General features: G+C 39.0%; 1 protein-coding gene across 3 annotated transcripts in view; it reads left to right on the top strand.

The window, feature by feature from the left end:
- RFWD3 (ring finger and WD repeat domain 3) overlaps window positions 1–13,137 on the top strand; it is a 52,801-nt gene that overhangs the window by 25,476 nt on the left and 14,188 nt on the right. For 2 of the 3 annotated variants that reach the window (XM_034672914.1, XM_011234687.3), the window contains exons 4-6: window positions 3,915–3,982; window positions 5,838–6,029; window positions 6,129–6,220. In XM_034672914.1, the coding sequence (XP_034528805.1) occupies window positions 3,915–3,982; window positions 5,838–6,029; window positions 6,129–6,220 (352 nt within the window). The remainder of the gene's footprint in view (window positions 1–3,914; window positions 3,983–5,837; window positions 6,030–6,128; window positions 6,221–13,137) is intronic. The other variant, XM_011234688.3, reaches the window with a different exon arrangement.

Below are 13,137 nucleotides of genomic sequence, written 5' to 3'. Positions count from 1 at the left end.
TTTGGACAAATGTATAATGACATAATCCATCATCATATAGATATTTTCACTGCCCTAAAAATTCTCTTTGCTCTGGCTATTCTTTCCTCCCACCTACTGCTAGGGAAGTTTTTTTAAACAAAAAATTCCAGCTAATATTAGAGCAGGAATGATAGGAAAAAGTCATAATTTCCTGACTCCTAATGAAGTTACATATCTAGGCAAAGATCAGCAGTGGATCCTAAAACCATTAGGTTGAAAGGTTGTTGGGATTCCTTTTAATAGAGGGACCAGGCTGGCGCCACAGACCTTACATGCATTTTGATGTGTTGCAATCAGAAATATCCAGAGGGGCGCCTGACAGGCCCAGTCAGTGGAGCGTGCAAATCCTGATCTTGGGGTTGTAAGTTCGAGCCCCACGTTGGATGTAGAGATGACTTCAAAATAAAATTTAAAAAATATATATCCATAGCATTTAGGAAGTACTATTGCTGCCCCCCAAAAAATCCTGCATCTACTTAAGACTCTGGATGTACTAACTGGGTTGCATAGTGTACAAGAAGTAGAGGAACAAAGTAAGTAAGTGAAAGATGCAACCATTCAAATCTAAAAATGTGGGACAGTCTACAAATGGAACATCTAGAAAAAGATCTAAATGTATATGAAAATTTCTTATGGGACGCCTGGGTGGCTCAGTCACTTAAGCATCTGCCTTCAGCTCAGGTCATGATCCTTGGTCCTGGGATCAAGCCCCACATTGGGCTCCCTGCTCAACAGGGAGTCGCTTCTCCCTTTGCTCCTCACCCTGCTCATGCACACACAGACTCTCTCTCTCAAATAAATAAAATCTTAGAAAAAAAAATTTACTATATTGTAAAGGGAATATCTCAAATCAGTGGGGAAAAGATAGACTTTTAAATCAGTACTATTATAAAAACTAGATTGCTAACTGGAAAACAATAAAACTAGATTCATGCCTCATACTAGAAAATAAGATACTAGTGGCTCAGAGACCTAGTGTAAAACAAGAAACCATCCTAGTATTAGGAGAATATGTAAGTGATAGAACCCAAAAGTAAGGAGTACTTTGAAATTTAGAGGCAATACAAGAAAATTGCATTAAAAAATTCTGTTTTAGTTCATGACAGTGAGCCAGCATAGACACTTTATGATACCACTTACCTAAAATCTAGGAAGGGCAAATCTATAGAGAAAAAGTAGATGAGTGGTTGCCTGTGGCTGCTGGTGCAGATGGGAAATGATTCTAAATTGGCATGAGTAATCTTTAGGGGATGATAGAAATGTTTTAAAATTGGATTGTGGTATTGGTTGCACAACTCTGTAAATTTACTGTAAATAAAAGTTAATATTGTGAGGAAGCAATCAGTCAAATCCAGGATGTAGACATTTTACAGGACAAATGACGAGATTTCTCAAACAAATCAAGGACAAATGAGGTGAATTTTAATTTAGAACTTAGGTTCATCGACAGACATCATTAGAACAGTGAAATGGGAACCCATTGACTGGAGAAAACATTCATAATACATACATCTGGGAAAGGACGTATATCTAGGATTTATAACTTTTACAGCCTAACAGAAAAATGGGCAAAAGGTATTTCCAAAGGAGGGTAGCTAAATGGCCACTAAATATATAAAAAGTCTTCATTAGTCATCAGGGAAATACAAATTAAAACCACAGTGTGGTAACTAATATGCATTCACCACTAGGGCTAAAATTTAAGACTGACAATATCGAGCATTGGAAAGAATATAAAGCAACCAGACCTCTCATACGCTGCTGGTGGGAGTGTAAATTGGTACAAATATTCAGGTGGTATTTTTACAAACTCACCTGTATGTATAAAACTTATGGCTCAGGAATTCGGCTTCTAGGTATGTAAGAAAGGAGTACCCGTGTTCAATAGAAACAATGTAACAGCATTGTTTGTAATGGCAAAAAACTGAAAACTACCCAAATACCCATCAGCAACAGGACAGATAAACTTGATACATTTACCAAGAAAACACTATACAGCTGTAAAAATAAATGAACCACAACTCCACATGTTACTATGGAAGAATTGTACGAACAATGTAAAGTAAAATTGGCAGACACAAAAAAGTTGGATAACACTGAAGTGCTATTTATATACAGAAACAGGCAAAAGTCAGTAGATGATCCTAGAATTTATTAAGGTGGTTACCTTTGGTGGGGGCAAATCATCTTCCCTCTACCCCCAAGAAGTAAGGAAATCATAAGGTATAAAAGGCACCCTTGGGGTTTTTGGTAACGTTCTGGTGTATAGTTCAGTTTGTGAGAATTCACTGAATGAAATACTGAGGATACACTGAGCCTCAAAAAGCAAAATGATTAAAAATTAATACCTCCTTGACCATTAATGGAAGTTTTGAAAGGTTGGTGAGGCACCTGATAACCAGTCCAGGGGTCAGACTGGTACCACCTGAACCCGGCGTGAGCCACCTCACATGCTGCAGTCAGAAGCCCTTCAACAGATGACTGGATTAAGAAGCTGTGGTCCATATATACAATGGAATATTACTCAGCTATCAGAAAACGAATTCTCAATATTTGCTGCAACATGGACGGCACTGGAGGAGATAATGCTAAGTGAAATAAGTCAAGCAGAGAAAGACAATTATCATATGATTTCTCTCATCTATGGAACATAAGAACTAGGAGGATCGGTAGGGGAAGAAAGGGATAAAGAAAAGGGGGGTAATCAGAAGGGGGAATGAAACATGAGAGACTATGGACTGTGAGAGGCAAACTGAGGTCTTCAGAGGGGAGGGGGTGGGGGAAGGGGATAGCCTGGTGATGGGTAGTAAGGAGGGCACGTATTGCATGGTGCACTGGGTGTTATACGCAACTAATGAAGCATCAAACTTTACATCGGAATCTGGGGATGTACTGTATGGTGATTAACATAATATAATAAAATAAAATTAAAAAAAAAAAAAAAAGAAGCAAACAACCAGAGACGGATTCTTGCTGCCCCTCTTCTTGCCAAACAACAAAATTGAATCTACCGAAGCCTCTAGATTTAACTGCCGGTTTATGGGAAATATAGGTGATAGAACAAATAAGTAAGCAATACCTCAAGGAAGCAGTCAGTCAAATGTGGGGTGTAGGATCCTCCAACAAGTCAGTGACAAGGAAGGAATAAAAATGAATGAAGGAGGGGCACCTGGGTGGCTCAGTCAGTTAAGCGTCTGCCTTCAGCTCAGGTTATGATCCCAGTCCCGCATTGGGCTCCTTCTTCGGCAGGAAGCCTGCTTCTCCCTCTGCCTGCCACTCCTCTCTTTCTCTCTGACAAATAAAATCTTTTTAAAAAAATGAATGAAGGAGAATTGTTAGAGTGAAAAAAAAAACAGATACAACAATCAAGGTCCTTGTGAAGGCTTTGCTTAGATTCTGATTGCAATAAATGTGCTGTAAAGAGCAACTTGAAAACAATTGGGAAATTTTGAGTATGAACTGCGTGGATATTAGTAAGGGGTTATTGTTACTTTCGTTAGGTATCATGATGATAGTATTTATGTAAAAAAATCTTTAGTATTACAAAAATTTTTATTAGTGAAATGACATTTTAGAGTGTTACTAAGCGTTACAAAAGAAAATAATGAGGTTGGGAGCTTTGAACAAGATTGGCAAAATACTGATTTGTTTTGAAATTGGGTGATGAGTACTTGTGTGTTAATTATAATGTTCTGTCTACTTTTTATGTATATTTGAAAGTATCCAAAATAAATTAATAAATTCCCTATTACTACTTGGGGAAATTTATGGCATTATTACCAATTAGAAATGGAAAGCTGTGGTGAGCTAGACTCTCCTGCTAGCCTCTCATACCTGACTTCTGTCTCCTTTTTGCATTACCTGTTTTACCGTTCCTGGAAATGACTTGGCAGAGCAAGGAGGTACCGCAGCAGAGCAAGAAGTTACATGTGTCGGTGGAGGAGAGACCCTCCCCAAACAGGTAATATGAACATCCTTTTGAATGGAATGTTTGGAATTGCCTTTGAAGAAGAGGCTGCGGACTGAAGTGGAAAGCTTGCAGACCTTGTAGGCAGGCGGTCAGGGCATGAGTCCCGCCCATCTACGCACTTGTGTGACTGCTTCCTCTTAGGTTTAGAAAAGCAGGGATAGAGGTGAGGATAACTTGTCTTGCCTACCTAACAAAGTTAAGTGTTGATTAAAATAGTAGATATGAATGCAGTTTATGAAATATCTGGTACAATAATGATTGCTATATGTTAAACTATTTACAAAGATAACACATAGTCTTTAATAAGAGTTATTTACATCGGCCGTGGACTCTGCCAATCTCAAAACATCAGTGACCTACTTTTTGCTTGTTTCTATATGGCCTCTATGTTTTTATGTTTTTCTTCTAGAAAAATTTTGTGTGCATGTAAATTTATTTGTGTACATAAATGTTCTACTTTTTAAATTTACACAAAAGGGAATCTCATTCTTACTAATCACTGCATAGTGTTCAATCATAAATAAATTTTTAGTTAACTTTTATTTTGTCGTGTACACTAGAGTTGTTCCCCTCCCTCCCTCCTCCTTTCTCCCTTTTGTTCGTTCATTCTTTTCCTGGTACAAGTCATGCTGCACTAAGCATCTTTGTACAATTGTCTTGTGCCTGTTCATGGGGTATATTTCTTTTTTTTTTTTTTTTAAAGATTTTATTTATTTATTCGACAGAGATAGAGACAGCCAGCGAGAGAGGGAACACAGGCAGGGGGAGCGGGAGAGGAAGAAGCAGGCCCACAGCAGAGGAGCCCGATGTGGGGCTCGATCCCACAACGCCGGGATCACGCCCTGAGCTGAAGGCAGACGCTTAACCGCTGTGCCACCCAGGCGCCCCCATGGGGTATATTTCTAGCAGAGAGATTGCTCTGTGAAAGGAAAGATAGATGTATTTATTTATTTATTTATTTTAAGATTTTATTTATTTCTTTGACAGAGATAGAGACAGCCAGCGAGAGAGGGAACACAAGCAGGGGGAGTGGGAGAGGAAGAAGAAGGCCCACAGCAGAGGAGCCTGATGTGGGGCTCGATCCCATAACTCCGGGATCACGCCCTGAGCCGAAGGCAGAGCTTAACCGCTGTGCCACCCAGGCGCCCCGGAAAGATAGATGTATTTAGTTTTGATAAGATAATGCCAAATTGTCCTCTGGAAAATTTGTGTCCCTTTATCCTTGCAGCAACAATATAGAAGCATGCCTCTTTCTTCCTTAACCCTCAACATTGCTTGGTGTCATCAGACATCGGTTTATACTATCTAATAAATGAAAAAATGGTCTCTTACTTTAATTTGCATTTTTTTAATTATAAATGAACACCTGTGAACCATTTGTTGTTTTTGTAAGCTGTTTATAGCCTGTCTTTGTTTTTCTGGGTTTCTTTTATTTATTTTCTATTCAGGTATTTTATAACTACTTGACTTGATTATTAACCTAATTTTGAGTGTATAACAAACCTACTTTTCCCTGTTGTTGGTTATCCAGGTAACTACTAGCTTTTTTTTTTTTTTAATGTATTTGTAAAAATAGCTCCTTTTCTTCATTTGAATGAGAAAAAAATCCCAAGAATTTCATAAGATTAAAGGGAAGTAATATTTTCATGGCTTGTATAAAACATTTGACCAGATTGCATTTTACAAAGAATGAGAAGCGATCAGAGGAGTTGAAGTTTTTCTACAGTGTCTTCAATTGGGTTTATATTGTTTTTGTGTGGTTTTGTGGATTTGATAGAGTTGCACATCCTCTTCAAGACTGATTTTATATTTTCTCTAATTTGAATGTATTCTGGTTTCCATCCAGTCTCCCCAGAAGACCAACCCTCTTCTGCCTTCTGTTTCTAAGGATGATGAAGAAGGGGACACTTGCACAATATGTTTTGAGCATTGGACCAATGCTGGGGATCACCGACTCTCAGCATTACGCTGTGGACACCTCTTTGGGTATAAGTGCATTTCTAAGTGGCTCAAGGGCCAGGCACGAAAATGTCCCCAGGTGAGAACCATAGATAAGCACTGAGCGTGTGCACAGTCAACATGTTAAGTCAGGAGGATTCCTAAAACCACACTGATTTTATCTTGTTGGGCTCTTTAGTGCAACAAGAAAGCCAAGCACAGTGACATCGTTGTTCTTTATGCCCGAACCCTGAGAGCTCTGGACACCAGTGAACATGAGCGCATGAAAAGGTAGGTGGCAAGAATCTACCTACTTGGCAAATCTGAAAAAGGAGGTATGAGTCTCTCTTAATGTGGTTTTAAGGCTTTACTTGGACTGTGACGGGGGATGTCTGGGGGATCACTGGCAATCTGTCTCACATCGTGATTTATAATACATGTCTCTTCTCTTCTGAAGAAGTCTGCATAGTTTGCTCGCCACACAGCATTAAAAGTGAGGTTTTGGAGTAACAACTAAGTATGACTTCAGCTAGCTCAATGAATGTGGGCCCCAGGCTTATTGAATGGGGGAGCCTACCTGACAATGAAGCTTGATGCACAAGAAAGCAGAGCTGAGAAGTGGGGAAAGACAGATTCCTGGCCCTTGATTCAGCCATGCCTGAAGTTAGACTCCAGAGGATTTCTCAGTTACATAAGTCAATACATTGGTTTTCAATTTTAGTTTACCAGCTTAAATGAAGTTTCTGCATATAACCTAGGGAGTACTGACCGATGTTTCACCGCATAACATTCTCATTCTGGGAAGACTGACACCTGGGTCATGAGAAACTCACTCCTTGAAAGAAGGGAAAAATAGAAGAAGGATGACAGGTGGTGGACTGTGCCACTTAACTCCTTTTTGTCTTCTCTACCTCTTATAAGGCTCTGCTTTCAGAGCCTGAGTGCTGTGTGCTGATTGCAACAGGCAGATTGAGAAGGAACAGAGCAGCTGTTCCTTCTGCAGGAGCACTTAGCTACTACCCCCGCCAGTTTAGAATCAGCTCTAATACTTAAGCCAGCAGTAACAGGACCCAGGGAAGCCAAGACTGTGGTGTTTTATGGCCTCCCCAAATCAAAAGTCATAGAAAAACCTACAGCCCTCCAGTAATACCTCACACCTGGTGTGGGCAGCAGACCCAAGCAGAAAGGTTTCCTGGAATTTTTGTAGCTTTTGAAGATTCTTCCCTAGGGATTACATTTTCTGCCTGCCTCTGCTTCTAAATACCGTGAACATTTAATCAGGGATTCCTTGTCTTACTCTTTATAGACAATTTATAACCACTTGGAACATTTTCCAAGTCTTAGTCTCCTCTTCTGCACAATAGGCTTAATGATACCTTAAACAAAACAACAACAAAAAAGAGGATCTGGCACATTACTTAAGTGTTGCCTTATTTTGCTCCTCGTGTCCCTAAGCCCTCCTACAACAGCACGCTGCACAGAAGATTCGTAAGTGAAGCTTTGCACATGTGGTGCAATGTAAGAAAGTATCAGGATTTTGGAAGCCCAAGAACAATTGCTAATAACACTGCTTAAAATAAACTTGAAGAACATTAAAAATTAAAAATATCCGCCGAGAGAGCTCAGGGACATGGGTTGTCTCACAAAGCTGCTGGTAAGAATGTACACTGACACAAATATTTAGAGAGACCCTTGGCTCTATGCTTCAGAAGCATTTAAAAATATTTCTACTTCAGGCATTTATTCTAAAGAAACAATTTGTGAAGAAATGTGTGCAAAGATTTACTAATGGGGGGCACCTGGCTGGCTCAGTTGGTGGAGTGTGCAACTCTTGATCTCAGGATTGTAATCTGTGCAACTCTTAATCTCAGGATTCAAACCCCATATTGGATGTAGAGATTAGTTAAAAGTAAAATCCTGAGGGCCACATGAGTGGCTCAGTTGGTTAGGCAACTGATTCTTGGTTTCACCTCAGGTCTTGATCTCATGGGTGGAGAGATCAAGCCCCACATCAGGCTCTGCACTCAGCAGGGAGTCTGCTTGAGATTCTCTCCCTCTTCCCCTTCCCTCACTGCATGAGCACGCGCTCTCTCTCTCTCTCTCTAAAATGAATCAATAAATCTTTTTTTAAAAATAAATAGGGGCGGGGCGCCTGGGTGGCACAGCGGTTAAGCGTCTGCCTTTGGCTCAGGGCGTGATCCTGGCGTTACGGGATCGAGCCCCACGTCAGGCTCCTCTGCTGTGAGCCTGCTTCTTCCTCTCCCTCTCCCCCTGCTTGTGTTCCCTCTCTCGCTGGCTATCTCTATCTCTGTCGAATAAATAAATAAAATCTTTAAATAAATAAATAAATAAATAAATAAATAAATAAATAGGGGCGTCTGGGTGGCTCAGTTGGTTAAGCCTATACCCTGGCTAGGTCACGATCCCAGCGTCCTGGGATCTAGCCTCAGGTTGGGCTCCCTGCTTGGCAGGGAGTCTGCCCCTCCCCCTACTCGTGCTGGCTCTTCTCAGTCACTCTTAATAAATAAAAAATAAAATCTTAAAAATAAATAAATAAATGAAATCATATTTTTAAAAAACAAGAAGATTTACTTTGTGAGACTTTTCATTTAAACATTGTTAATCCAAACCGAGAGGATTAATTGGTTGAGTAAACTCTGGCATATCCATATGGTGGAATACTACACATTTATTTAAACTGATGTTAAAGTGCATGTAATACTTTGTCATGTGAAAGCACATTATGGTGATTATATTTTTGTGGTAGAAAAAATACTACAGGTAGTCGCTGAGTGGTGGAATTACAGATGATTTAAATTTTCGTCCTTATTTTTTTCTCGTTTGGTCCAACAAATACTTGGTCCAATAAATATTTAGTGTTTTTATGTGGCAGCTATGTGAACAGGGTAATTTTGTTGAAAAAGCTAATTTTAGGCTTGGTTTGTTAATGTATGATTGTTTTTAAAACTTTGCTGATTACTCAAAAAACTCCCAACAAACAGAAATTCAGGACCAGTTGGCTTTACAGGTGAATTCTACCAAATATTTAAAGAGTTAATACCTGGGTTTTTTTTTTTTTTGCAAGATTTATTTATTCATTTTAGGGGTGGGGCGGAGGGAGAGAAAGAATCCTGAAGCAGACTCCCTGCTGAGTGTGGAGCCTGACACAGGGCTTGATCCCAGGACCCCAAGATCATGACCTGAGCCAAAATTGAGATTCGACCGCTTAACTGACTAAGCCACCCAGGCACCCCAATACCTAATTCTTCTCAAACTTTTTTAAGAAATAGAAGAGGAAGGGAATAGGAAGGAAAACTTCCAGATTCATTCTATGAGTCAAGTGTCACCCTGATACCAATACCAGATAAAGACACCATTAAAAAAAAGAGAACTACAGGCCAATATCTCTGATAAATACAGGTGCAGAAATCCTCAGCAAAATATTAGCTAACCAAATCCAACATCATTCACCATGATCAAGTGGGATTTATTTCCAGGATGCAAGTGTGGTTCATTATTTGCAAATTAATGTGATAGATCATCTCTATAAGAGAAAGTATAAAAACCATGTAATCACTTCAATAGGTACAGAAAAAGCATTTGACAAGAAGTACAACATCCACTTATGATAAAAAGTCAACAGAGTAGGTTTAGAGGGAACATAGCTCAACACAGTAAATGCCTTATATGAAATACCCCACAGCTAACATCATCCTTAATGGGGGAAAAGTGGGAGCTTTTCACCTAAGGTCAGGAACGAGACAAGGATGTCCACTCTCACCACAGTGATCAGACAAGAGAAGTAAATAAAATAAAAGGCATCCAAATTGGTAAGGAAGAAGTAAAACTTTCACTACTTGCTGATGATATGATACTGTATGTAGAGAACCCAGACTCCACCAAGAAACTGCTGAACTGTTAAATGAATTCAGTAAATTTACCGAACGAAAAATCAATGTACAGAAATCCATTCCATTTCTATACACTAATATTGAAGCAGCAGAAAGGGAAATTAAAAAAAACAATGCCATTTACAATTGTACCAGAACTAATAAAATACCTGTGAGTGAACTTAACTAAAGAGAAAAACCTGTACTCTGAAAACTATAAAACATTGATGAAAGAAATTAAAGATGACACAAGTGGAAAGACATTCCATGCTCATGGATTAGAAGAACAAGTATTTTTAAATGTCTGTGATACCTGAAGTAATCTATGCAGTTAATGCAGTCCCTATCAAAATACCAACAGCATTTTTCACAGAACTAGAACAAACAATCCTAAAATTTGTATGGAATCATAAAAGAAAAAAACTGGAGGTATCACAATTCCAGATTTCAAGTTATATTACAAAGCTGTAGTAGTCAGAACAGTGTGGTACTCTCACAAAAATAGACACACAATTCTATGGAACAGAATAGAAAACCCAGAAATGAATCCACAATTACACAATCAATCTTTGACATAGCAGGAAAGAATATGCAATGGGGAAAGAGACAGTCTCTTCAACAAATGGTGTTGGGAAAACTGGACAGCCACATACAGAAGAATGAAACTGGGTCACTCTCTTACACCATGCACAAGAATAAACTCAAAATGGATTGAGGACCTAAATGTGAGACCTGAAACTATAGAAAGCCTAGAAGATAGCATAGGCAGTAATTATTCTGACATCAGCAGTAGCAGTATCTTTCTAGATATGTCTCCTGAGGCAAGGGAAACAAAAGCAAAAACATTGGGACTGCATCAAAATAAAAAGCTTTTGAACAGCAAAGGAAACACCAACAAAACTAAAAAGCAACCTACTGAATGGGAGAAAATAATTTGCAAATGACATATCCGAGAAAGGGTTAGTATCCAAAATATATAAAGAACTTATATAACTCAACACCCTAAAAACAATCCAATTTTTTAAAAAAATGGGCAGACAACATGAACAGACATTTGTCCAAAGAAGACATCCAAATAGCCACCAGACTATGAAAAGATGCTCAGTATCATTCATCATTAGGGAAATGCACACTTGTCAGATACCCCTCACACTTGTCAGAATGGCTAAAATCCAAAAACACAAGAAACAACAGGTGTTGGTGAGGATGTGGAGAAAAAGGAACCCTCTTATACTGTTGGTGGGAATGCACACTGGAGCAGCCACTCTGGAAAACAATATGGAGGTTCCTCAAAAAATTTAAAATAGAGCTATCCTATGATCCAGTAATCACACTACTGTTTACCCACAGAATACAAAAACACTAATTCAAAGGGATGTATGCAGCTGTATGTTACAGCAGCATTATTTTATAATAGCCAAAGTTTGGAAGCAGCCCAAGTGTAGATGAATGGATAAAGAAGAGATGGTGTGTACACACACACACACACACACACACGTACGTACATACAATAGAATACCATAGAATATTAGCCTCAAAAAAGAATGAAATCTTGTCTTTTGCAACAACATGGATATAGAGAGTGTGATACTAAGCGAAATAAGCCAGTCAGAGAAAGACAAATACCATATGATTGCACATGTATGTGGAATTTAAAAAACAAAACATGAGCAAATAGCGGGAAAAAGAAACATCAAAAAACAGACTCTTAACTATAGAGAACAAACAGATGGTTACCAGAGGGGAGGTGGGTGGGGGAATGGGTGAAATAGGTGAAGGGGATTAAGAGTGTACTTACCTTGGGGCGCCTGGGTGGCACAGTTAAGCGTCTGCCTTCGGCTCAGGGCATGATCCTGGCGTTCGGGTATCGAGCCCCACATCGGGCTCCTCTGCTGGGAGCCTGCTTCTTCCTGTCCCACTCCCCCTGCTTGTGTTCCCTCCCTCTCTCGCTGGCTGTCTCTCTCTGTCAAATAAATAAATCATTTTAAAAAAAATAAAAGCGCACTGATCTTGATGAGCACCGAGTAATATATGGAGTTGTTGAATCACTATATTGTACACCTGAAACTAATACAACACTGGAATTAAAATTAAAAATAAACTGCTGATTACTATAATCAATCAGGATGCTCCCTATTCTCTTTAGAAAATGTGAACATTCTGAAAATGCCAATAAATATAGAGACTTAATAAAATGAACACCCTTGTACTTGACTTTATCAGATCTTAACAAATTGCCGTATTTGTTTTAGGCTTTAAAAAATAAATCATTACAGGTAAAGCAAAAGCTTCCTTGTGAACTACATTCTCCTTAATTCCATCTCTTTCCCCTGAGGACCTATAATCATAAATCCTATGAAGTATGATTTATAGAGGTTTTACACTTTATGCAAATGTTATTAGATTATAATTTTCCTCCATAACTTGTTTTTTTGTTTAGAATTATGTTTGGGGAGGGGGGCTCCTGGGTGGCTCAGTCGTTAAGCATCTGCCTTCGGCTCAGGGCGTGATCCCAGAGTCCTGGGATCGAGCCCCGCATTGGGCTCCTTCACTGGGAGCCGGCTTCTTCCTCTCCCACTCCCCCTGCCTGTGTTCCGTCTCTCACTGGCTGTCCCTCTCTCTCTGTCAAACAAATAAAATCTTAAAAAAAAAAAATAGAATTGTGTTTGGGGTACATATCCTAGTTGGGATAGCTCTAGCTTATTCATTCTAACTCCTGTAGAGTGTTCTAGTTCTCTAATTTAGAATTTCCCTATACCTGTTTTGTATTGGTGGGACAGTTGAGGCGGTTTCCAGTTTTTATGAATATAAGCCATGGTGCAGAGAGATGGGTAAGAGTCTCTTTAGGTCTAGAGATGGAATTATTTTATCATAGGTCACATGTAATTTCAACTTTACTAGATACTGTCAAATTGCTCTTCCAAGAAGCTGTTTCCAGTTTATACTCCCACCAGCAAAAGTAAGATTTCTCATTTTTTTCATACCCTCGTTTGCTTTATATTATCAGACTTATTTTGACAGTCTCACGGAGTCAAGTAATATTTAATTTGTATATCCTCAATTATTAATGAAGTTAGACATACTCTTCTATGAATTTCGTTTTTATCTTTTTTTCATTTGTATTGCGCAAAATATGTTACTTATTTCTTATTGATTAGTTCATTGTGTTTTCCTTATATAGTTGACCGGGGGTTTAGAGGCACCAACCCTTCACCCAGTCAAAAATCCACATATAACTTTTTTAACTCCCCGGAACCTAAACTTAATAGCCTACTCTTGACTAGAAACCTTACTGGTAACATAAACAGTTGATTAACA

Source organism: Ailuropoda melanoleuca, chromosome 12 (genome assembly GCF_002007445.2).
Source record: "Ailuropoda melanoleuca isolate Jingjing chromosome 12, ASM200744v2, whole genome shotgun sequence".
Classification (NCBI taxonomy): Eukaryota; Metazoa; Chordata; class Mammalia; order Carnivora; family Ursidae; genus Ailuropoda; species Ailuropoda melanoleuca.
This window is presented reverse-complemented; position numbering and strand designations above follow the sequence as displayed.